Below are 27281 nucleotides of genomic sequence, written 5' to 3' on the forward strand. Positions count from 1 at the left end.
ATGGTTCTGAGACTATGCTTTTCTTTTTATATCATTTGCCTAATTTATCCCTTCCAGTCATCCCCTCAGCAAATAATCATTAAATTCCTATTATAATCATAGCACCACACTAAATACTGTAAAGTAGATTACAAAGAAGAATAAAGGCTCTTCCAGGATTTTCATAACCTTTCTAGGAAGACAATTCATCCATGTTTTAAAAAGCCAAATAGTTGTACCTAGAAGGTATGTATTGCCAAGTGCCAAATAAGAGAGGCAGACAATGGCTGTTATAGGCAGCCAGAAGAGGAGCAATCGCTTTAGTCATGAACAAAATAGCACCTGAGGAAAAGCTGACAAGACAGATACCATGTTGGAATAATGCGAAGAACAAAGGTTTGTGTAAATTTTCTCTACTAAGAATCTGAGGATATAAGAAAACCATTCTCCATATTTTAATCATTTTATCCCAACTTTAAAACTGATTGAGAATACTAGCATTTTAATCATTCTCTCAGCCAAAGTCTACCTTTAAAATAGAATTTATTTGTAGCAAACATTGTTTTGGTATTTTCAGTACCAGGTACTTCCAGGCTTTTCTCAAGTCCTTACCAACCTTTGGGTGTGAGCCCCTCAGCCTTGTCCGTCTCTCAGAGCAATTCGGTCAGTCTTTCAGAACACTACCCTCTCCTCTGATGAGTTTACATTGGTCTGAGTAGCTGGTCCCAAACAGACTGTCCCTAAAGGTGTCATTATGTCATCTTGTCTCTCTTCCTCAGGTTGTGCTCAGAAATAGACTTTCCCATAATGGGTAATTTGAGGTCAGTGTTCTGCTCTGAACTAACACAACATAACCCTGCGTGCAACAGCTGCAAGAGAGGACCTGCTTTCAGATGTGCTCAGTCAGAGTGCTGCGGATCTGTCAGGAAGAGTCTGATTTAACGTGTAAAGTGCCTGTGGGCATAACAGCGACACAGGGAGCAACTGAGCTCGGCACTAACCCTTTCTGCTACATTTTTTCAAACAGGAGTGGAGGTGGTCACTTCTGTTTTAACTCACTGGGGTACTATGTGTATTAACAAATCAGAGAGTGTTAAACTTCACATGAACTGCAAGATCACACAGTCCAACCCCTCAGTTTACAGAGAATCTGCAACTTGCCCAAGATCACACAACCAATCAGGAAAAAAAAAAACAACGAGGGACTAGAAGCCAGGGGTTTTGCATCACAGTTGCTCTCTCACTCCATATCATGTTCTCTCCAAAGCAGGCACCCCTGGGCTCATGAGAATCCCCACTGGGTGTGCCCCCGGTTCCTGTACACTTTCTTCATCCTTTCTGAATATTTGTTCCCAAAACAGGGTTTACAAATAACACTAGTATAAATACAGACATACCTCATTTTATGCAATCTCTTTTCCTAAAGAGAGGATCTGAATTTTTCCCCCCAAATAAATAGCATACAACTGTGGATGGAGATGGATACTGTAAGTATTAATCACTGTTTTTTATTATTATCATTCTCACAGGACAACTTGATAAGAAAGCAAAGTATTCATTCACTCTTTAGCGATATACATTAGTTTCAGACTATTCAGATAAAAATGCTTTAACATGCTCAAGTTTTATATGCATATTATCACTTTATATACTATATTAGTATTTAATATATTAAATGTCTCAATATTAATGACCCAAAATAATTAATCCTTTATTCCCCTTTATGATTTATATGTATGTTTAAAAAAAAACTATTACTTCTGTGCTAATTTCTGTAGGTCTTTGCCATAAAAATTATAGATGAAAACTTTAAGGAAAGTTCATTAAAGTATACTGGGGAAAAATTAGACAGGTAGGTAGGTAGTCTTTGGAAGAACTGGATTAAAATGAAAAGAGAGAGAGAAGTGACATAATGAAGAGTGTTACTGTCCAGAGGAGAGTAGGCAGAGGATTTTTTTATTATTTATCTATTTATTTCAACTGTGTCAGTTCTTACTTGCAGCAGAAAGGCTCTTCTGTCTTTGTTGTGGCATGCTGGACCTTCTTAGTTGTAGCATGTAGGATCTAGTTCCCTGACCAGGGATGGAACTCAGGCACCCTGCATTGGAAGCAGGGAGTCTTAGCCATGCTTCCCTACCAGGGAAGTCCCAGGAGTAGTATTTTTAACTCTGTTAGAATCAGCAGACCCATACCTTTGCAGGAGACACTCAAAAACAGTTTTGGCTCAGTCTCTGTGACGTTTCTGGGTCCTGATGCGCACAAGATTTGTTTGAGCCCTCTGAGCGTCTCTGGTGGGTAAGGGGTTTGATTCTAAATGTGATTTTGCCCCTCCTACCATCTTGCTGGGGCTTCTCCTCTGCCCTTGGACATAGGGTATCTTTTTTTGGTGGGATCCAGCATTCTCCAGTTGACGGTTGTTCAGCAGCAAATTGTAGTTTTGGAGTTATCACAGGAGAAGATGAGTGTATGCCCTTCTGCTCCACCATCTGTTGCCACAGAACAATTCAACAACTTCTGAACGTCTTGCTACAAGGCTTACTTCCTCAATTTTTTTTTGCTAATGTTGTTCTTCTTCTTCTTTGTCTTCACCAGACTAGCAGGGACAGCTCTCTGGAGAGACTCGTCTCTCAGCAGACTCTCTCTCATAGACTGATGGCAATCAAGGGCATTAGAATGCTTTCTCCCCTGGAAATTCTCAAATACCAGCCATGCTTCCAAGCACAAAGCCTGTGTGAAGGATTATTGATGATCTAGGGGCTGATTTAGTCTTGGTTAGGGCGGACTTGTGATTTTACAACAGCCTCTACAGCATTCTCATACACAGAAGAACTATACAAAAAAAAAAAAAGATCTTCATGACCCAGATAATGACAATGATGTGGTTACTCACCTAGAGCCAGACATACTGGAATGTGAGGTCAAGTGGGCCTTAGGAAGCATCACTACCAACAAAGTTAATGGAAATGATGGAATTCCAGTTAGCTATTTAAAATCCTAAAAGATGATGCTGTGAAAGTGCTGCATTCAATATGCCAGCAAATTTGGAAAACTCAGCAGTGGCCACAGGACTGGAGAAAGTCAGTTTTCATTCCAATCCCAAAGAAAGGCAATGCCAAAGAGTGCTCAAACTACTGCACAATTACTCTCATCTCATGTGCTAGCCAAGTAATGCTCAAAATTCTCCAAGCCAGGCTTCAACAGTACGCTAACCATGAACTTCCAGATGTTTAAGCTGGATTTAGAAAAGGCAGAGGAACCAGAGATCAAATTGTCAACATATGCTGGATCATTGAAAGAGCAAGAGAGTTCCAGAAAAACATCTACTTCTGCTTTATTGACTATGCCAAAGCCTTTGACTATGTGGATCACAACAAACTGTGGAAAATTCTTCAAGAGATGGGAATACCATACCACCTGACCTGCCTCCTGAGAAATCTGTATGCAGATCAAGAAGCAGCAGTTAGATCTGTACATGGAACTGACTGGTTCCAAATCAGGAAAGGAGTACATCAAGGCTGTGTATTGTCACCCTGCTTATTTAATTTATATGCAGAGTACATCATGAAAAAGCTGGGCTGGATGAAACACAAACTAGAATCAAGATTGCAGGGAGAAATATCAATAACCTCAGATATGCAGATGACACCACCCTTATGGCAGAAAGTGAAGAAGAACTAAAGAGCCTCTTGATGAAAGTGAAAGAGGAGAGTGAAAAAGTTGGCTTAAAGCTCAACATTCAAAAAACTAAGATCATGGCATCTAGTCCCATCACTTCATGGCCAATAGATGGGGAAACAATGGAAACAGTGACAGACTTTATTTTGGGGGGCTCCAAAATCACTGCCGATGGTGACTGCAGCCATGAAATTAAAAGATGCTTACTCCTTGGAAGAAAAGCTATGACCAACCTAGACAGCATATTACAAAGCAGAGACATTACTTTGCCAACAAAGGTCCATCTAGTCAAAGCTATGGTTTTTCCAATAGTCATGTATGGATGTGAGAGTTGGATTGTAAAGAAAGCTGAGCACCGAAGAATTGTTGCTTTTGAACTGTGGTGTTGGAGAAGATTGAGAGTCCCTTGGACTGCAAGGAAATCCAACAAGTCCATCCTAAAGGAAATCAGTCCTGAATAATCATTGGAAGGACTGATGCTGAAGCTGAAACTCAATACTTTAGCCACCTGATGCAAAGAACTGACTCATTTGAAAAGACCCTGATGCTGGGAAAGATTGAAGGCGGGAGGAGAAGGGGACAACAGAGGATGAGATGGTTGGATGGCATCACCGACTCGATGGACATGATTTTGAGTAAGCTCCAGGAGTTGGTGATGGACAGAGAAGCCTGGCGTGCTGCGGTCCATGGGGTCCATAGAGTCAGAAATGGCTGAGCAACTGAACTGAGAATCAGCTATCCTCTTGGGACCTTACCATACAGTGTATTTGTAAAATCAGAATGAATGATAATTTTTTTTAATTGTCTTTCCTGTCAGTGGTTATCTATACTCAGATACAATGACAATTTCATAGTAATGCATGTGAGTAATTCTAGCACATGTTAGTAACATTTTGTCCTATTTTATCTACCTTATTGGATGGAGTAGAAAATCTAATTTAACAGATATTCCCTAGAATAGTGTTATTCACTTAATGATATAGCAACTATATTGTCATTGAAAAGGAGTACTGAGAAATAGAGGGCAATGAATTATTTTAGGGAACAATTTAGGAGAAAGCAGGTACAGGATTCTAATTCTTGAGAGTTTGAATAGCCCTATAAGCATTGTTGCATTAAAGGAACAAAAGAATTAGCATTCACCGAACTGTTTATTCATTTAGACATGAATAAAATGTGGTGCAGTTTTAAGTAGACGGAGTGAGGAGAGAAGAATCAGAAAGTCTTTCTATAGTTAAGAATTCTTTTAGAGAGTGAAAACAAAGCTGATGGGTTAGCTATCATGTTGATTTGAAGTCATTTCTCACCTGTCCCTACTCCTCATGAAAGACATTGTGTTAAGTAAATTTCAGCAGTCGATAGTTGTTTCATAATCAGAACAGGGAGATTGACTTAAAGTTAGAGCAGAGTCGGGGCAATAGTAATGCGTACAGGAGCCAGAAGGACGAAAGAAATAGGTCAAGTGTGTCTGATGAAAGACGGTGAAACAGTAGAGTGGATTGGGGGTGCTCGGCAGAGTCCATGGTCTGTCTAAAGGCATTTAGATTCACTTAAAAAAAAAAAAATCCATGGAAAACCTAATTGCAGGCCTGTTTCAGTCCAAGGTCAAACAGTTGGTGAGTTCTAGATTCTTAAAACCCATGAGCCTGAGACCTCAGTGGATACCCTACCCACATAGAAACAAGAACAACTGTTAAGAAGTCTTTGTTTAATATCATATATTAGCACACATTTATGTAATCTAGGAAAATGGTTGATGAACCTATTTGCATGGTGGGAATAGAGACACAGACATAGAGAACAGACTTTGGACACAGCAGGGGAAGGAGAGGTTGGGACAAATTGAGAGAATAGTGGTGAAACATACACATTACCATATGTAAAACAGGTAGCTATGGGAAGTTGCTAGAGAACACAGGGAGCTAATGCAGTACTCTGTGACCTAGAGGGGCAGGATGAGGTAGGGTGGAGGAGAGATTCAAGATGGAGGGGACATATGTATACTTATAGCTGGTTCATATTATTGTCAGAGAAGGCAATGGCACCCCACTCCAGTACTCTTGCCTGGAAAATCCCATGGACAGAGGAGACTGGTTGGCTGCAGTCCATGGGGTCGCGAAGAGTCGGACACGACTGAGCGACTTCCTTTTCAATTTTCACTTTCATGCATTGGAGAAGGAAATGGCAACCCACTCCAATGTTCTTGCCCGGAGAATCCCAGGGACGGCGGAGCCTGGTGGGTTGCTGTCTATGGGGTCGCACAGAGTTGGACACGACTGAAGCGACTTAGCAGCAGCAGCCGCATATTGTTGTATGGGAGAAGCCAAAACAAAATTGTAAAGCAATAATCACCCAATTAAAAGGAAGCTAAATTTTTAAAAAATCTTTGTTTATATAAAAATATAAAAATGGTTTATTTCATCTATTTGTGGCCTAAAACAGTGCTCATTACCATATATTTCTACAGTAATTATTATCCTATAAAAATTGGTTATTATTAATCAGTGACTTACATTTTTAAAACACTATGCCAAAAAGAGTCTTTTGCTTATAGATAAAGTATCTCAGTGTGATATCTGGGAATCCCACAATGCTTATGCAAAGTCTTGTGTGGCTGTATCTACATGCACATTTTTTAGGGAAAAGGTTTTTAACTCATTCAGTGGGCCACAACCCTACAGGGAGAAGACAGATACCCAGAAAAAGGAAAGAAATCCACAATCATTATCAGGTAGGTCTATCTGTAGGCAGAAATCTGACTGCCAACATTCAGTCATAGATAATGTTCTTGGATGACAGAATTTACCTATGAAAGAATGAGAGGAATAAGACATGTCTTCAGTCTTGGAAGGGTGCTAGTGGAAGGGCACTTGGAAAGGCAACAGTGAAACATAGGACCAAACTGACTGGACCAAGATGCACAGATTTCCTCAAAGTGGACAGGACAAGGTCTAAATTATAAGAACTGAATCAAAGCCTGTCCATTAATAGAATTGGTGCCTCTGGTTTGAGAAGATCACCCTGGGTACTGTAGTGGGTGAGCTCAGTGACCTCAGATGAGTAAACTGGGAGCTAATCTGCACTGGAAGCCAAACAGATCCAAAATAAGACAGATTTTAAATACATAAATTAAGGAGACAGATAACATTTGCTGAGTGCCTATCATGTGTTGAGAGACAAGAGATGCTCATGTGTGCTATCACATTTAATTCCCTTAATAAATGATACCTAGAAGCCAAAACTGGAGAGGTTTTCTCCTTTACAAAAGAATTCACAACATTGCAGTCCTCAGTATTTTTTCAAGGAAGGACAGATACTAAACCCATATCTCAGAAGAGCATAAAACTTCACAAAGTACCACAGTTGCCCGAGATCAATAAATTTCATTGGAGGAAAGAGCATACCCCTCTGAGAGGGAGTGGTGCTGTCATTTTAAAAGACTTGCTCCAGATAATATTTGTGCACCATAATATTTTAATTTGTTGATTTGGGGATACAAACAACAAAGAGATGCTCAGAGATGGGTTTATCTCTCAAAATCAATAAATCTCTAGAGAAAGAATATCCCCTTAGTGAAAGTTGTTTAATAACTACTCTGTTGTAACATCTCTCTGTGATTTGCTACAACTTCCCGGGACAACATAAAAGATTAAGGCAGAAGGCCCAAAATGCTGATTTCCCACCAGTGCTCTCCAAACCAGACCATTCTGCCACAGATAATCCCACTGACAAGAAATTGTAAAGTGATCTTTCAGAAAACACATTAATGCCCTCGTCAGTAAGTTTTCTTATAATGAGTTTTCTAAATAACTAATGGTTACTCATTAACAGATTAACAGTGTTTTAACCTATTAAGATAAATAACTAATGGTTACTCATTTTCAGTATTTTAACCTATAAAGATTTAAAAATAAAGGGAAAAAAGGAAATGTATCTAGCCTATGCTTTCCTAAAATGTATTCATCATGCTTTTACTTTCTTAAAAAGTGGTTATTTTAACTCTTGCTTACCACTCGAGATGATCACTGTGACCATTGACCTGAGAAATATAAAAAGAGTGTCCTTGTTTTCTTCGCTGTCATCAGGCTCTCTGTTCACACAGTTTATGTATCAACTCATGTGGCCTACCTCCTTACAATTTATTCTGAGCTGAGACACTGTAGGCAAATGTTAAAATCATCATATTTTACTGTTTTATGATCATTAAATCGAGTCCCCTCATTTTGCATATCAAAAATAAAAGACTAGGAGTTAAGACTTGCCCATGGTCACACAATGGGTTATGGTAGAGCTGACTCTCACTTAGAATCTGCAGCTCATATGGAAAAACATTAGTCAAAATTGCGATTAAATATTCCTTAAACTAATCTTTTAAGCATGGTATCTATGTTTTCTGTACTATAATTTTTATACTCCTTGGAGTTTGGGTACTACAGAGACAGACTGAGGAAATAAGAAAAGGAAAGTCTGCAGGCAAATTGGTGTCTATTCAAGCCATTTGCTTTTTTAAGATAACCATCAAATCCAGTGAATGAGAAATGAGAGATTTTTATTGTGTTCTTTCTCAATGGGATTTTTCCATTTGGTTTCAGTATTAAGCCTCTATAACATTATGTTACTGTATTTCAATTGATTGTTCTCTCGGCTGAAGATTAGCAGCTTAGGTTTTAAAACTCAGATGTGAGTTAAATACAACTATAACATCAGTGCAACTCCATAAGGGAGTACACTCTATACGAGTGTACACATACACAGGGCTCCTGTTGCCACTTTTTCCTGCTACAGTCTCTCTACCTAGTTATTACAAATCAAGCTCTGGATATGACCTGAAAAAGAGAAAAAAAGGTTTGCTAACAAACTTTTCAGTAGTGATATGCAGTTTGTTTACTTCCTGTTTCTCCTTTGTTCTCTAGTGATTAAGTTTGCTGCCAAAGGGAGGTAAAATGAGAAGGCTTTTGAGCCTTTTCAGTCATTTTGATTAGCATCTTTGGTAACTTCTTTTTTTCTCGCAAACATATGGCAAAGCAACATGCACTGTTCCAATGATTATGATTTCAAGTCTAAAGTACTATTTGTTTATTCTTGAAACCTGAAACAAACATCTGGTGGTTAATGCTTTGAGAAAAAAAAAGCACCTTAGTGCATTTCTCTGTCTATGATTCAAGATCATGGGCAAAAATATTTTTAAGTAGATGAGATTAAGCCACAGGAGTTTGTTGGGCCATTCAATTAAAAAAAATTATGGCAAAACCAATACAGTATTATAAAGTAAAATAAAGTAAAAATTAAAATTAAAAAAAAATAAAGAACTAAACTTCATTTCCTCTAAAGTAGGAAAGGCAGTAGAGACGGTGTAATAATCTTAAGGACCTCTTCCTTTCTGCCTCATCTTGTACTTTATATAAAGAGTATATCTAGTATAGGTCCTCTCATTAGAAAAAGAAAGATTTGAATGTTTTCTTATCACCATCCCATATATGCTCAGAATTATTGACAAACTGACAGTGCAGTTCGTGTATACTCTCAGGTTCATGTTACCATGCATTTTTTGTTAACGAGAATGATATCTCCTACATTAAAAATTCTTTGCCAATTTTTAAAATACATAATATTTTAAGGTTTATTCTAGCTCACCCTTTCTATTGCAATATGACACCTGGAATAAAATTTGAAATGAAGATATACTGTCCTTTGCCTTGTTGCTCATCTTAGGGGAAAAATTGGTTATTTTAAATATTTTAGTATATTAGTATATTTTTTCAGTGTATTTGTCTGTTAAGGCTACCATGGCAAATACCACAGACTGGGCAGCTCAAATAATAGAGATTAATTTTTCATAGTTATGGAGGTTGGACTTCCAAATTCAAGGTATTGGCAGTTTTGGCTTCTCCTGAGGCCTCTCTCCTTGGCTTGCAGGTGGTCAGCTTCTTGCTGTGTCCTCACATGGCCTATCTCCTGTGCCTGCACACCTCTGGTGTATCTTCCTCTTGTAATAAGGACACCAGTCATGTTGGAGTAGGGCCCACCTTCCTGATCTCACTTACATTTATTACCTCTTCAGAGGCCCTAGCTCCAGATTACAGTCACATTGAGGGTTAGAGCTTCCACATGTGAATTCTGGAGGAACACAATTCAGTCTGTAGTGTGTAGCAATGCTTATTAATCAAATATTCTGTAATATCTTCCCCTTGAGGAAACAAATAAAATCTTAGGAAGGAAAGTGCTAAAATTATCATTTATATGTGTTATCAAGTTATAGGAAGTATACATTTATATGTGACTCCTTTATATGAGATGTCATTTATAAGTGAAAGCACATAAAATAACCCTTAACTCCATTTTTGAGCCTGCCTCAATAGAACTCACAAAGATTTAGTAAAGAATCAACCCAGCAGACTAGCAAGTCACACTTCCACATACTATTTGCCAGGAGACCAAGAAATAACCAGAATTAGAAATTCTGGGTGAGGCTGCTGCTCATGCCTCTGTTCTGAGGTCAGATCTACAGACTGTTAACTTATTCTCTGGGAAGTGCGGATTCTGTATTTGAAAGCAACCTGAGCCTGACTTAAGTGGCTTCATAAAGCACAGCCACAAGCCTGAGGAGCTTCAGCCACAGCACAATAAAACAAAGGCTGTTGCAGTGTTGGTACATGAATACAAGTTGAGTAACCTTGTCCCTTCCTAAGGTGTAGACCACCTAGTTTTTTCAGAACACCGTGTTCTGGCAGATCATTTACAATGTTCCCATTTCTTAATTTTTTTAATTCCCTTTGGTTAAGGGTTGAATAAATGGTGGCTCAGAAGGTAAAGAATATGCCTGCAATGCAGGAAACCTGGGTTCCATCCCTGGGTAAGAAAGATCCCTTGGAGAAGGGACTGGCTACCCACTCCAGTATTCCTGTCTGGAGAATCCCCATGAACAGAGGAGCCTGGCAGGCTACAGTCCATGGGGTTGCAAAGAGTTAGACACAACTGAGCAACTAACGCTAACAAAACTATAAGATGCCCAGTCAAATTTGAATTGCAGGTAAACAATGAATATGTGCATGCATGCTCAGTCACTTCAGGCATGTCCAACTCTTTGTGATCCTATGGACTGTAGCCCACCAGGCTCCTCTGTCCATAGAATTCTCCAGGCAAGAATACTGGAGTAGGTCACCATGTCCTCTCCCAGCTTCCTAGGAAGCCAGCTCAGGGATCAAACCGGCATCTCCAATGGTTCCTGCATTGCAGGCGGATTCTTTACTGCTGAGCCACCAGGGAAGCCCAAACAATGGATATATTTTTAGTATAAATATATCTCCTGTGATATCTGGGACATATCTGTACCAAAAAAAAAATTCCTTCATGGGACATACTAATATTAAACAAAAGTATTTGTTATCTGAAATTCACGTTTAACTGTGGGTCCTCTATTTTATCCGGCAACTCTACTTAACAAGAATGAATCCTCCTCTTGCATCTTCCTTCCTGGACTCACCACCCTCTTAAACTTCTATCACCAACTTTGTATATTTAATTTCCTGCTCTTAATTTGGCACTGCCCCCAAGGATGAAAACCCCATTTCAGGCTCCCTTGCATTATATTAATGTGATATATGGTTATAGATCATTGTTCTTTCATTGTTGTCCAATTCATTTGAGACGCTATGGGCTACAGTCCATGGGGTCATAAAGAGTCAGACACAACTGAGTGACTAAGCACAGCACAGCACAACTGAGCAACTAACCACAGCACAGCATGGACTGTACCAGGCTCTGTCCATGGGATTCTCCAGGCAAGAATACTGGAGCAGGTTGCCATTTCCATCTCCATGGGATCTTCTTGACCCAGGGATGGAACTCAGGTCTCCTACATTGGCACTCAGAGTTAAAACATTAAAGTTAGTTTGATCCACCTTTTCCCCCATGCTGAAATATTTACATCTTTATATCAACGCCCCATAATACTACTTTGATCACATTAGCTAATATTGTGTGCTTAATAACATAGGAAAGAATCTCTAAGCCTCTAAATCTCTAAACCCTGGGCTCAGTCAGCTCACCTAAAAAATAAAGGGACCGAATCAAGGTATTTTCCCCAAGGCTCCTTTAAACAGTTCCTTGCCACAGGTCTTTAACATGCGGATTCTGTTAATGTTCTCATTTGCCTTGTGAAACCTAATTATTACTATTTCGGGTGAACCTCACTTGCCTTCAACTAAGCAGTGTTTCAGTCAGTTCAGTTAAGTCACTCAGTCATGTCCAACTCTTGGCAATGCCAAAGACTGCAGCACGCCAGGCCTCCCTGTCCATCACCAACTCCCAGCGCTTATTCAAACTCATGTCCATCAAGTCGGTGATGCCATCCAACCATCTCACCCTCTGTTGTCCCCTTCTCCTTCCACCTTCAATCTTTCCCAGCATCAGGGTTTTTTCAAATGAGTCAGTTCTTTGCATCAGGTGGCCAAAGTATTGGAGCTTCGTATCTTCAGCATTAGTCCTTCCAAGGACTATTCAGACTGATTTCCTTTAAGATGGACTGGTTGGATGTCCTTGAAAGCCAAGGGACTCTCAAGAGCCTTCTCCAAACCCACAGTTCAAAAGCATCAATTCTTCAGCACTCAACTTTATTTTTGGTCCAACTCTCACATCCATACATGACTATTGGAAAAACCATAGCCTTGACTAGACGGACCTTTGTTGGCAAAGTAATTCTCTGCTTTTTAATATGCTCTCTAGGTTGGTCATAGCTTTTCTTCCAAGCAGCAAGCGTATTTTAATTTCATGGCTGCAGTCACCATCTACAGTGATTTTGGAGCCCAAAAAAATAATGTCTGTCACTGTTTCCATTGTTTCCCTATCTATTGGCCATGAAGTGATGGGACTGGATGCCATGATCTTAGTTTTCTGAATGTTGAGCTTTAAGCCAACTTTTTCACTCTCCTCTTTCACTTTCATCAAGAGGCTCTTTAACTCTTCTTTGCTTTCTGCCATAAGGGTGGTGTCATCTGCATATCTGAGGTTATTGATATTTCTTCTGGCAATCGATTCTAGCTTATGCTTCATCCAGCCTGGCATTTCACATGATGTGCTCTGCATATAAGTTGAATAAGCAGGGTGACAATATATAGCCTTGACATAATCCTTTCCCTATCTGGAACCAGTCTGTTGTTCCCTGTATAGATCTAACTGTTGCTTCTTGACCTGCATACAGATTTCTCAGGAGGCAGATCAGGTGGTCTGGTATTCCCATCTCTTGAAGAATTTTCCACAGTTTGTTGTGATCCACACAGTCAAGGCTTTGGCATAGTCAATAAAGCAGAAGTAGATGTTTTTCTGGAACTCTTTTGCTATTTCAATAATCCAACGGATGTTGACAGCTTGATCTCTGATTCCTCTGCCTTTTCTAAATCCAGCTTAAACATCTGAAAGTTCATGGTTCACGTGCTGTTGAAGCCTGGCTTGGAGAATTTTAAGCATTACTTTGCTAGCATGTGAGATTAGTGCAATTGTGCGGTAGTTTGAACCTTCTTTGGCATTGCCTTTCTTTGGGATTGGAATGAAAACTGACCTTTTCCAGTCCTGTGGCCACTGCTGAGTTTTCCAAATTTGCTGACATATTGAGTGCAATACTTTTACAGCATCCTCTTCCAGGATTTGAAATAGCTCAACTGGAATTCCATCACCTCCACTAGTTTTGTTCCTTGTGGTGCATCCTAAGGCCCATCTGACTTTGCATTCCAGTATGTCTGGCTGTAGGTGAGTGATCACACCATAGTGGTTATCTGGGTCATTAAGATCTTTTTTATGTAGTTCTTCTGTGTATTGTTGCCACCTCTTAATATCTTCTGCTTCTGTCAGGTTCATACCATTTCTGTCCTTTATTGTGCCCATCTTTGCATGAAATGTTCCCTTGGCATCTCTAATTTTCTTGAAAAGATCCCTAGTCTTTCTCATTCTATTGTTTTCCTCTGTTTCTTTGCACTGATCACTGAGGAAGGCTTTCTTATCTCTCCTTGCTAAGTAGTGTTTAGATTACTTAAATAAGTAGTGTTGCGATTACTTGATTAACATCTTCCTCTTTAAAGTTGCTCGCCCTAAATTTCTCAAGGGCCAGAGAATCCACCTTTTATTTCCCTCCAGCCCACTCACGCTAATACCAGACTTTGAGCACACCAGGTGACCAGATGATGTGATCATGAAAGTGCTGATAATGATCAAACAGTTCTGTGCGGGCGGGTTTTCTGACTATCGTTCCTTTCTTGGGAATTGAAGCCTTCTCCACCGGGTCGGAGACCGCCGCCTAGGAACCGCTCCTTGTTCTCTTCCGCCATCTAGTGGCACCAGGCTTGCTCTCCTCGCTCAACTTGCTGTTCAGAGCTGCAAAGATTTCAGATTGTAAATCAAATGGATGAATTGTTTTATTCTTGTCATTATAGTAAAAAGGGCTTATAGCGTGTTTCGCGAGATAAAAATGTAATGTGTTGATAAAAAAATAAGTATAACACAATAGAAAACTTTAATACCTGCACAGTATAGATTAAATTCATGTAATTTAATCTCTTTAATATGTTCCAATGTTAACTTAAAGACAAAAGTACAAAAATATAAACTAAGCTAAGGTGTTCTGAGGAAAGATTATCTTTCTCACGGGCTTCTGTATAATGTTCATGGATTTTTAAATTTCAAATAAAAGTGATCGAAGCAGATAAAAAAATGAAAAGAAAAGGAAATAAAGTTCTGATAGATGTTAAATTGTTTAGAGAGAGAAATCTCAGCTCTTTATTTAACCATTTGACTTCAATTAAGTTAGAACTTATTATCATTATTTATAGCTGCAATACAATGTTTAATGAATGTTGAATTCAGTTTTAATGTTCTGTAATGTAGAACTTTCTTCAGATGGCATGATAGTGAGTTTAATTGTGTGATTCAGAAAAGTGAAAATAAATTTCTCTAATGAAGGAAATAAAATATTTCTGAAGTGTGACTTATTTCCCATTAAAACTTTTTATTTCTGACATTTTAACATTATTCTGGTTTTAGTTTTCTTTTTTTTAAATGCCAATGCTATCATGCAGTGTTTAGGTTTTTCTAATAAAAATGTGTTTAATTGCAGTTCCACTTCAACCTTTAATACACTTGTGACCCAGCTGTAAAAATCTTCACTTTGTTTTCCAGGGTGGGAAAATTCCTATAAGGTGGACAGCCCCAGAAGCTATTGCCTACAGAAAATTCTCTTCGGCAAGTGATGCATGGAGCTATGGCATTGTCATGTGGGAGGTCATGTCCTATGGAGAGAGACCTTATTGGGAAATGTCTAACCAAGACGTAAGTGCCATCCGCAGTTAAACCGCCACTTTGTGAGTGCAGACACATTATCATTGATGAAGAAACACCATTTGTCCTCACTCAGATTAGCCCTTATCTTCCTCAGAGTTGTCCAGGGTTTGTGGCTGAAGTTGAGTAGCCTTTCACTCTGAGCTGTGTTTGGTGTGGTAAGGGCCAGCTGATGGGCTTTGTCACGTAAGTACCTATCCATGTCTTACATCTAATACTGAACACACACATGTGGTTCTAAGGCAGCCTGACTGTGCTATGCAAGAGCCTTGCCCTACAAGTTTCAAAAAACAAAGAATAATGTTTACCTTTCATTTCTTCCTTAGGGCAATCTAATGTAGTACTGTAAAGAGAAAATTAGGAGAAAACTTAGCAGAAAAATATTAAATGCTTTCAGGCAATGTGTTATCAATACATCATCTAATATATGGTTCTTTGGAGATACATGACCCTTTTTGCAATCTATTTTATCTGTAAAAGTTACCTTGGTGGCTATTATAGAAGAGGGTAGTTAGCACACATTTGACCTCTATGGACTGTTGGACGTGGTAGAGACAGTAGTCAAAATATGCTAGAATCCTGACAATGCAAGTGACTGTGCTGTCAGATCTGCAGACACATTTTCGTACCCCCTTCCCTCAGCCTAGAATCCAGACGCTGTCCACTCACCTGCCTTCTTCGAAGTATCTAACAGTTTAGGAGACAGTGGTAATGGGAAGTCAACTCTGATGGGATTCTAAATGCTCACAGGTGGAAACAAAGACTGTGTGGGTATGGATTTTTTAGAAAATCCATAAACGTAGGCAACTCTTGTCACATCTCTTCTGTTTTTTCCATTCAACTGCTTGAGCCTCACCTCCACACCTCATACTCATTATCCCATCCCAACCTCAAGCGGTCCAAATATGTTCAGTGACAGAGAAAGGTTAATCTTTTTGAATACTGGACACCAAGAAGACTGGGTTTTGGTTAGCTCACCATGACTTTTGTTTCTCCCTGACTTAGAGTGTTAATTCCAAAACTGAGTGCCTGCTCTTGTGCCTACTGACTCTGGAAAATGCCAGGTCCAGAACCTACATGTAGCAGGTTCAAGATCATCAAATGCTATAAAGCCGTTCATAAAAACACAAAGCCGGGTGGATTAGTCCTGCAGAGCATTCTCCCTTAAGTACAGAGTGTGGCATGACCAGCAAACTTTGATACACTCCCAATATTTAAACTTTTTTAGATCCAGGCCATTTACTGTCCTTAAAGGAATTTTATTTGAAGGACCTTATTGCTCTTTCCTGCCTCTGGGCCTTGCTTGGAGAAACTTGTGTCTAGCTCTGCTTCTTAAAATTGAATCTCAAGAGCAGAAATATATCCCTTCACTCCCAGGAAGAATTCATCTTTTTTTAACCAGCTATCCAAGGTAACAGACACCCTGGATTCAGTCACCATAGATCCTACTCTACTCTTAATCCAAGATAATACTTGCCTGCTTGTCCTACTGTGACATGACTAAAATAGGCCATTCAAGTTCAGTTCAGTTCAGTCGCTCAGTCGTGTCTGACTCTTTGCAACCCCATGAATCACAGCACGCCAGGCCTCCCTGTCCATCACCAACTCCCGGAGTTCACTCAGATTCACGTCCATCAAGTCCGTGATGCCATCCAGCCATCTCATCCTCTGTCGTCCCCTTCTCCTCCTGCTCCCAATCCCTCCCAGCATCACAGTCTTTTCCAATGAGTCAGCTCTTCACATGAGGTGGCCAAAGTACTGGAGTTTCAGCTTTAGCATCATTCCTTCCAAAGAAATCCCAGGGTTGATCTCCTTCAGAATGGACTGGTTGGATCTCCTTGCAGTCCAAGGGACTCTCAAGAGTCTTCTCCAACACCACTGTTCAAAAGCATCAATTCTTCGGCACTCAGCCTTCTTCACAGTCCAACTCTCACATCCATACATGACCATAGGAAAACCATGGCCTTGACTAGATGGACCTTAGTCAGCAAAGTAATGTCTCTGCTTTTGAATATGCTCTCTAGGTTGGTCATAGCTTTTCTTCCAAGGAGTAAGCGGCTTTTAATTTCATGGCTGCAGTCACCATCTGCAGTGATTTTGGAGCCCCAAAAAATAAAGTCTGCCACTGTTTCCACTGTTTCCCCATCTATTTCCCATGAAGTGATGGGACCGGATGCCATGATCTTCATTTTCTGAATGTTGAGCTTTAAGCCAACTTTCTCACTCTCCACTTTCAATTTCATCAAGAGGCTTTTTAGTTCCTCTTCACTTTCTGCCATAAGGGTGGTGTCATCTGCATATCTGAGGTTATTGATATTTCTCCCGGCAATCTTGATTTCAGCTTGTGTTTCTTCCAGTCCAGCATTTCTCATGATGGCCATTCAAGAAAATCTATAAAATAAAAAGTCCTCCTTCAGATGAATGAAAATCCTCACTGCGCAGAAGAGCCCTCAGTTCAAGTACCTTCCTTAACTGGTGTTCCATATAGTCCTTGTCTTAACCAGTTCTCTGTCAGACTTAAAATAAAAAATTACCTAACTCAGAGGACTCCAAACTTTATTCATAATATACCCTTGCCGATAAAAAGTTCTTGAGCATTCACAACTGACATATGTGTATTTATCTGCACATTATATACAAGTCCTACTGTACTAATACATTCATTTTTTGTTTAAAAAGTAATTTGTTGAGTATCTTCTCAGGAAGTAGAGATACAAGGGAAAACAAACTGGATTGAACTTTTATGAAACTGAGGTTTAGGGTGGTGACATGATTTCCCTAGAATCACATAGTAAACGCTTTGACAGTGATACTAAAAAAACAATTCTAACAACCTTCTAGAAGTCATGGGCAAGGAGGAGGGAAGAGGAATAACTGCCTCTTTTATGGTGATTTAGTTTACGTCCATAGGCCAGTGATTTCTTGCCCTCATTGAGTTTATATTCTAGCAAGAGGGAAACAGACTTTATACAAAGTAAATCAATAAAATATGTAATATGTACCATGATCATTAGTGTTTTGGGAGAGAAAAGTAAGAAAAGATAAGAAATGTTTGGAATTTGATTTTAAATATATAAATATATTGCCAAGTACAGTTGTAAAAGTCATTTCATTTTGATCATAAAAGTCATAGTCATTCTTATTAGACATGCATAAATTGTCTTTCTTACAGTAAAATGGAGCTTCCCAGGTTGCACAGTGGTAAAAATTATGCCTGCTAATACGAGGGATGAAAGAGACTTGAGTTCAATCCCTGGGTCAGAAAGATTCTCTGGAAAAGGAAATGACAACCCACTCCATTATTCTTGCCTAGAAAATTCCATGGACCGAGCAGCCTGGTGGGCTTCAGACCATGATGTCACAAAAAGTTGAATGTGACTGAGCTCAGGCATGTGCGCACACACACACACACTCTTGTATAAGACAAAGAAACATAAAGAGAAGTTCTATTATTTTTTCTGTCTCCTGGATTATCATTTTACCACGTGGGGTACTTTGTACCACCAGTTTGGTAACCACAACCACCATTAGGTAGACTATAATTCAGCCATGAAAAGTGCCTCGAAAGTGACCAGCAAATATAATAAAAGGACGAGGTTAAATGATATTTAATATCCCTTTTAACAGTAACATGCTAAGTCTTTATAATCTCTGAAGAAATAATTATCATACTTGTCTCAGCAAAGAAATGGTTCACATTGTTCTTTTCTTCAGTTTAGGAATTTCTGTGAGGGTACAAGAATCCAATAGAACCTCCACAGAGCAGAGCATGTACGAGTGTAGATCCAGATGACAAGACAGATTTTCTAGGAGAGCAACTTCTGAGAGAAAAGGCCCAAATGTGTAATTTCCAACATAGACCCACTTGTAAACTGTCCTTAGTTGCTGCCTAGAGCAGTCCAAAATCTGGTGTCAGCTCCTCCCTTCCAGGATCATGTCCAACAGTTTACACGGTCATTCTGGCCATGTGTGTTGATGATCTGTGTCCAGGATGAACATTTAGAGAGCCATTCTGTCTATTAAACCTCATATGGCCATAAAGACCATATCTGGAATCAGAAGAAGTTGCTGCAGCCAGGAATAGACTCCTGACATTAAGCCCATCCTCATTCATTCTGTGTTGTCAGTGTCCACAGTGCAAGGCTGAACGCTCCCTCCACCCAGCGCTTTGTTATTTTTCAAGGACTAGATAAAGGGTAAGCTGGTTATTTTCATGGTCTTTGAGTAGCTACCAAAGAATATGTAAGCAAGAATTGGAAACAAGGAGGAGAACAGAAATTTCTGAGGGGAGGGAAAAATGCCAAACCCTTGAGGTCCTCAGATCAATAGAAGAGAGGAAAGTACTAAGAGCTAAAATCTTTTATGTATTTTGTGAATATATTTCCTGCTGCAGTGAAGAGAGTTGAAATTCTGTTTAGCTTAACATATTGGAAGTCAGTGTATCTGTGACAGATCCTGTAACCAGAATTTCTGTTTGAAAGCAGAAATAGCTTAATCAAAACTTTCTGAGCTGCTCTCTTCAAATACTGGTTATTTCCTATTTGTCCTGAATTTCTCATGTTTGGTCAAAGTTCAGTCTTATATTTGACTTTCCGCAACCAAGGTGTGTTTTAAATAAGAAAAGCCATTTTTAGACAATAAAAGTTCAACTATTTCCTGTTTGAATATTTTATATTTTTATTACATTTTGTGGAGTTTAATTTAAGGGCTTAGCTAAATATGGAATGTTAACATGCTTTAGGATTTTAAATGAGTTTAGAAAATTTCAGGTAGTTTTTATGAGGTAGGTAGTCCCTTCATTCTGCAGACTGTGACGTATTTTATTGCAATGAACAATTCTGAGTTTGCATAGTCTATTTTAGTGAATAATATAATGAGTTTCCCAAAGGTCAGTAGTAATGTACATTAGGGAATATACATAAGGAAATGAGAAAAAGCAGTGCAGAAGACTAGTCCATGTATGGCCTACCAAGCATAACAGTAGATGCCATCTGCTTAGCCATTCAGCAGTTACTGATTAAACTCAGGCCAGTCACTGGGCATGTGGGTAGGTCTGGAGAACTTGAAAATCCTCACTCTCAAGAAGCTCTCTGTGTAGGTGAGGAGATGAAGTTCTGACATTTCTAAGTCATGCTTCTGCCCCCAAGTAGAATATATACTCCTCAAGGGTAGACTCAGGCCTTCTTTTTCTTTTTAATATAAACAACATTGTGTGAATACAACATAGTTATTTTTTAACATATGCCCAAAAAAGCATGCATACGCTATTATTTGAGATATTTTTTATTATATAAGCTTTCCCAGTGGCTCCACAGGTAAAGAATCTGCCTGCAAAGCAGTAGACATAGGAGACATGGGTTTGATTCCTCAGTCAGGAAGATCCCCTGGAGAAGAAAATGGCAACCCACTCCAGTATTCTTGCCTGAAAAGTCCCTTGGACAGAGAAACTCGAGGGCTGCAATCCAAAGGGTCGCAAAGAGTTGGACACTACTGAGCAACTAACCACAAGCAATTATAAAAAGCACCTGATACATAGAAGATATTTAATTAATTAGTGGTAATAATCATAGCTTGCAATTTCTGAATTTATGTCACTTATTTTAGATTATTGACTCATTTAATCTTCAAAATAATTCTCTAAGATTGATACTATTTTTATTCCCATTTATAGATAAAAGGCTTTCTAGAAAATTTTAGCAACTTACCCAAGGTTGTATGTTAAGTCACTTCAGTTGTGTCTGACTCTTTGTGACCCTATGGATTGTAGCCCACCAGTCTCCTCTGTCCATGAGATTCTCCAGGCAAAAATACCAGAGTAGGTTGCCATGCCCTCCTCCAGGGGATTTTCCTGACCCAGGGATCGAACCTGCTTCTCTTACGTCTCTTGCATTGGCAGGTGGGTTTTTTACCGCTAGTGCCACCAGGGAAGCCCCAACCCATGACAGAACTGAAGTTGAAGACCCCTGCTTCCCCCAAAGTGTGTGCTTTTACCCCTGAGCTATACTGTAGAAGTCTTAATTTTCAAAGGAGTCTCTATACCACACAAGCTCTATGAAATGAGATCGAAGCATCTTTAATTATGTATCCCTCTGTACCACAATATAAGTGTTTCTATTATTTCCTATCAGCAAGAATGTGGATTGACTCACTGTTGTTTGAAAGTATAAATCTTTTCAGCAGGACTTTTTGTCTTGATGTTAAAAATTTATAAAATGTGCTGTATTATATTTCTTAAAAATGTTTAAGGCAGTAGCTTAAAATAATATTCTCATGGTCCACATATTTAGCCTATTACCAGAAACATGCCACAGGTACATTGAAGGCACAAATTTCCTTGCTGTTTTCTAATATTTTTAAACTTTTTTTTAATGTATCACAGTATAATGTTTTGTATTATTTCATCCGAGTTCAAAATAATTGTTGTTTACTACATAATAGGAGTACATTGTAATGCTAGGAGCTACACCGGCTCCAAAGATGACACCAGGGGTATTGCAGTTCTTCCAACACTTATATTATGGAATGTGCTTAAGTGAAGAAAATGCAAGCAAAACATGAACAGGAGGCAACATTAAATAACCAAATCCCCACAGAGCTAATATGTCGGGGAAAAACTTGCACCACATAAATGAGCGGCGACTTTGCTCAAACAAATGATCTGAATGCAAGACTAGAGACTTGGGTTTTGTCTGTTTTGTTTTTCCCTAGCATGTTTCTAAAAAAAAAAAAGAAAGAAAGAAAGAAAAAATTCGCCTTGAAGCAGTTTGAAGCCCAAATGCCTCCTGGGTATGGTATCACTTAGGCATATGCTACTAAGCCTGTTCAATTTCCCAAAAAGAGAACTGCTATCAGAGAGCCTCTCATTTGAGGTTTACTAAGAAACATAATGCTGCCTCAGTGTTTTTGTATTTTTTCTTCTCCTTACTTTTCAAAAGGTTTTATATAATAGTGAGTTTTGCTTTAGATTGCTTTCTGAAGCTTACCTGAAAAAAAAAATACAATTCAACTTTAGGATTTTTAATAGATGATTGTGGTTGGAAATAACCTTTGACCTTATCTGAATTGGTTCCTCTTCTCAAAAGTTGAGAATGAGGAAAATTACCTTCTACTATATTTCTTGTTTGTCTTCATAATTCTATAACCTTTCTCAATTATAGGTCAGTATTTTAGCCAAGAATGGTGGATATATAGAATCCACTTACCTTCAAATGCGGTATGATTTTATGATTCAGAGAGTCCAGTCATTTCCAATTTTTGTTTCTGATTAGATTTTCAAAACTCTACTTTATTATGTAATGGTCCTTGTGTAATGATCTGTGTAAGATACAGTAAATTGCTAAGGCCCATTCCCATTATTTCAACCTTCCATATTACAGAGGGAATTTTTGTACTTATTTGAATATGTTTCTACCAAAGCAATTTTCAAAATGACCTTTTTCTCATTTTTTTAAATAATTCCTCCTATTGGTACATAGGCAGGAGCAACATTTTAATTAAATATACACTAATTACACTATCATAAGGCATGTCTGTTACAGAAACAAGAGTAATAGGGGATATTGTGAGATTCAATCTATCACCATTGCAAATAATTTGAATAATAAAGTTCCAAGTAGAGGAAACCAATAACCAGTATGCTACTACCACAGTATAATTTTCAAGGGAATTCTTTTTTTTTTTGCTGAAAGTATATACATACCAGAAACATTTTCATAAAAAAATTAACTATACCTTGCATTTCTGTTTGGAAGAAATTTACAATCTATTGCTCTTACGATTTTTTATAATTGTTTGTTTCCTTTAAAGCATATTTATAAAGAGGGCATCTTAAAATACTCTTTTACTGTATACTCATAAACTATGTTTCCAAAGATTTTAGGTATTTTTGCATGCGTGTGTGTTTGGTCATGTCCAAATCTTTGCGAATCCATGAACTGTAGCCCTCCAGGCTCCTCTGTCCATGGGATTTCCCAGGCAGGAATACTGGAGTGGGCTGCCATTTCCCTGTTCAGGTTGGGTATTTTTTTATGGGCCCTTAAAGTTGCCTGTTATCTTTCTAAAATTGAAATGGTGCATCAGTGATGAAATGTTTGTTTTGGGTTTCCGCCCGCCCCCCCCCCCCCCCCCCAGAGAGGACTTGGAAATATGGGCCTGAGTTTTAAGAATGTTGTCTTCTCATTTCAAAAATGTTGATTTGGAATATGTCTTTACATTGTTTTTATATTTCAAAAAATATATTTTGTTGGTGGGAACACGTCTAGTAAAGAATATCTTGGTCCGCCAAATCTTCCTAATCTTAGTTTACTATGATATACTTTGGCCCATCTGGATTTTTGTCTCCCTGCACTTGGAGCTCTGTGGGAAACAGTCCTTTCAAGGGATGCCAAATCTAGATCTGGCGGTCAAAGAACCTTGAGATCAAGAGATGTTACCAGAGATCCTGCAGATTAACCCTTCAGTTTCACTGACCCTAAAAACACAGCTTTTTGAGCTGAAAGGCACTGTCACAAGCACTGAATCCAGGCCTTTTTTTTTTCCCCTCTTAATGAGGAGAATTGCCCAAGCACAGAGTTTGTTAGTGAAATTTCAGACTCCAGGGCAGTTCATGTGACTCCTTCACTAATGCTCATTCTACTACTTACACACTGAAGCATGGTTGCATAGAAAGTTTTAATTATCTCAGTCTCAAGAAGTAGCAATGGCACCCCACTCCAGTACTCTTGCCTGGAAAATCCCATGGATGGAGGAGCCTGGTGGGCTGCAATCCATGCGGTCGCTAGGAGTCAGACGTGACTGAGCGACTTCACTTTCACTTTTTACTTTCATGCATTGGAGAAGGAAATGGCAACCCACTCCAATGTTCTTGCCTGGAGAATCCCAGGGACTGGGGAGCCTGGTGGGCTGCCGTCTATGGGGTCGCACAGAGTTGAGCATGACTGAAGCAACTTAGCAGCAGCAGCAACAAGAAGTATGACTTTCAACTGTTAGGGCGAAAGATTTTCCAAACCATAAAACATATCATCAGCAACCTTTTAACTTATAAGAGGGCTGCTGCTGCTGCTAAGTCACTTCAGTTGTGCCCGACTCTGTGCGACCCCATAGATGGCAGCCCACCAGGCCCCCCCTGTCCTTGGGATTCTCCAGGCAATAACACTGGAGTGGGTTGCCATTTCCTTCTCCAAAGCATGAAAGTAAAAAGTCAGTTCCCCCATTTTGTCCACTCATTCAGTAATCTGACTGGTGTCTTACTGAAGATGAACATTCTCCATTTTTATAGGTCCTTGACATTCTATGGAGACTTCTGTAAAATAAGATTGGAGAACTGTCTGAAGTATAGAGTTTAAAAAAAAAATGTTTTTTAATTTATTTATTTTAATTGGAGGTTAATTACTTTACAACATTGTATTGGTTTTGCCATACATTAACATGAATCTGCCACAGGTATACATGTGTTCCCCATCCTGAACCCCCCTCCCTCCTCCTTCCCCATACCATCCCTCTGGGTCATCTCAGTGCATCAGCCCCAGGCATCCAGTATCATGCATCGAACCTGGACTGGTGATTCATTTCATATATGATATTATACATGTTTTAATTCCATTCTCCCAAATCATCCCACCCTCTCCCTCTCCCACAGAGTCCAAAAGACTGTTCTATACATCTGTGTCTCTTTTGCTGTCTCACATACAGGGTCATCATTACCATCTTTCTAAATTCCATATATATGTGTTAGTATACCGTATTGGTGTTTTTTTTTCTGGCTTACTTCACTCTGTATAATAGGCTCCAGTTTCATCCATCTCATTAGAACTGATTCAAATGTATTCTTTTTAATGGCTGAGTAATACTCCATTGTGTATATGTACCACAGCTTTCTTATCCATTCCTTTGCTGATGGACATCTAGGTTGCTTCCATGTCCTGGCTATTATAAACAGTGCTGTGATGAACACTGGGGTACACGTGTCTCTTTCAATTAAGGAAACCTTATGTTTCCATGCCTTAGTGATTTACAAATTATAAATTAGCCTCAGAAAAAGTGTTTTCTGTCTATATCTTATTCTTTCACTCTTAGGTGCTTAGTCTCTCAGTTGCGTCCGACTCTTTGCGACTCTGTTGACTGTAGCCTGCCAGGCTCCTCTGTCCATGGGATTCTCCAGGCAAGAATACTGGAGTGGGTTGTCATTTCCTCCTCCAATGGATCTTCCCAACCCAGGGATCAAACCCATATCTCCTGTGTCTCCTGAATTGCAGGCAGATTCTTTACCTGATAAGCCATCAAGGGGAATGTTCACCACTCTATCCCCCATAGTTTTTTTCAATGTACACTGATTTTCATTTGAGTTTTGATTGCTTTCCACTGAATTATAATTTCTGTATGTTGAAAAATATTGACTAAGAGAGTAGGTATGAGATTTTAAATGTGATTTACTTATAACCACTTCTTTCCTTTCTTTTTTCTTTCCTTCTTTTGCCTGTGCAGACACAACTTTTACATTGCATATCAGAAAACTACATTGCCAGGGCTTTCAGTTTTATGTTTTATAAATCTGAATGTCTTCATATCTATAAATAATCATCATCATGAAAAGTAGGGATATACTGGGACTCTGCTTCACCATCCACTTTCAACTTGAAATTACAGATTTTCCACAAAGTTATGATGAATATTGAGAGAGAAGACAAAAATAGAATCATTTCACATTCCATTTACTATTGTACATTTCAACCCTTGCTAAAATTTTGAGACATTTTGTTTTAAAAGGAAGTATGAATAACTAACTTCACTGTGCTTCTCTTTGGGAGATATTGAGCAGTGTTATAACATAAAAATGTGATTACCAGCACAGCCCCAACATTTCTTGTTCAACAGCATTGTTCAGGGATATCTCAGTGTCTTCCTATTGACTGTCTGCTCCTTGTTTGCCTAGTTTAATAAAAGGTTCACATTGTCTTCTTTGATTCAGAAACCTTCAGCGCGATTGGGAAACTCATCAGATTCAACAAGAGCAGAACAGTCTGCTACGTGCCCCAACTGAGCCTAGTGTCGATTCTAGGATGCTAAAAATTGTAGTGTCAATGACAAGGAACCAGTATGATCTGTTTAGAATAACCTGCCAGGTTTTAGATAATAACTTCTGACAAAATCTAATTCCTTCTATCTCTGCACAGAAGTTATCACTGCAGTCATTTTCATATTTTTTCACTTTATTTTAATTTTCTTCTTACACTTTAAAATAAGGGTACAACCTTGCATAATTCTTCTGCAAAGGATGACAGCCTACAACTATCATAAAACCATGCTATTAACAAAATTCTCTCTAGTAATTATCACCCCTTCATATCCTAAAACAAATCTCATTTAGTCTTTTAGACAAAGCACTCCATATGCTGCTGGCTGCCTGTCAGTCCTTAAGTAGGGAACCAGAAATGCCTATAAAACAAAACTTCCCACAAAAGACATGTTTATGAAGATAAAGGTTAATATACAGTTGCCATAGATCACATATACGACAACTGAAGTTCACTCTTTGATTTGACAAGGCATTGTTTTAGATGCCGGGAACTCATGGAAAAAAGAAATAGTTCCTGCTCTTGAACTCGGCTTGCCCAGCTCAGAGAGTGCAAGTGTTTTGTGGCCAAAGCAGAGGAGAAGCAGGACAGTGCCAGAGGTGAGGACTGAGAACCTGGGTCAGTGAGCCACTGCAGAATTCCAGATATGGAAGGAGTGTGATCACAGTTTCATATCAGCAGGATTGCTTCGGGTGCACTGCAGAAGTTATCGAAGGAGTTAGAGGGGAGACAGAAAGACTAATTAAGTGGCTGTTGCAGTGATCAAAATGACAAATAAAATGAGAAGAGGATTGAAAATGGGCTGTATTTAAAGTATATGAAATTAGTGGAATCAACATCTAAGTTAGTTTTGAGCACCAGGAAAGACAGAAGCCCAGAGGACCCACTGATCTCTGACTTAAATCATTGGAAAAAGAATGCTACCCCTTTCAGAGGACAGAAATGCCAAACTTAGGGGCAAGTTTTGAACAACAGCAAAAAAAAAAAAAAAAAAAATCCCAGAGACGACAGATGTAGAAATCTTGAGAGAAAGCTGAACTGGAGCTACAAGAATGAAAGTCATCAGCAGGTGGGAGAGAGTGAAAGCATGGAGTGTGTAAATGTCTACGAGAAGCTCAAGAGTTAATTCTAGGGGATGAGTCTGGAACGCAGCACAAGACTCAGGACAGATTTTTTTTTTCTATCGCTGTCATGATTCAGAGGCTCCCAAGGTGATAATATTGGTCCAGT

General features: G+C 39.0%; 1 protein-coding gene across 1 annotated transcript in view; it reads left to right on the forward strand.

The window, feature by feature from the left end:
* The window catches only part of EPHA6 (EPH receptor A6), a 959528-nt gene that overhangs the window by 912586 nt on the left and 19661 nt on the right, over positions 1–27281 (forward strand). Inside the window, exon 15 of the mRNA XM_052649809.1 lies at positions 14821–14970. Within this exon, the coding sequence (XP_052505769.1) occupies positions 14821–14970 (150 nt within the window). The remainder of the gene's footprint in view (positions 1–14820; positions 14971–27281) is intronic.

The sequence above is a fragment of the Budorcas taxicolor genome, chromosome 1 (assembly GCF_023091745.1).
Source record: "Budorcas taxicolor isolate Tak-1 chromosome 1, Takin1.1, whole genome shotgun sequence".
NCBI classification, from domain to species: domain Eukaryota; kingdom Metazoa; phylum Chordata; class Mammalia; order Artiodactyla; family Bovidae; genus Budorcas; species Budorcas taxicolor.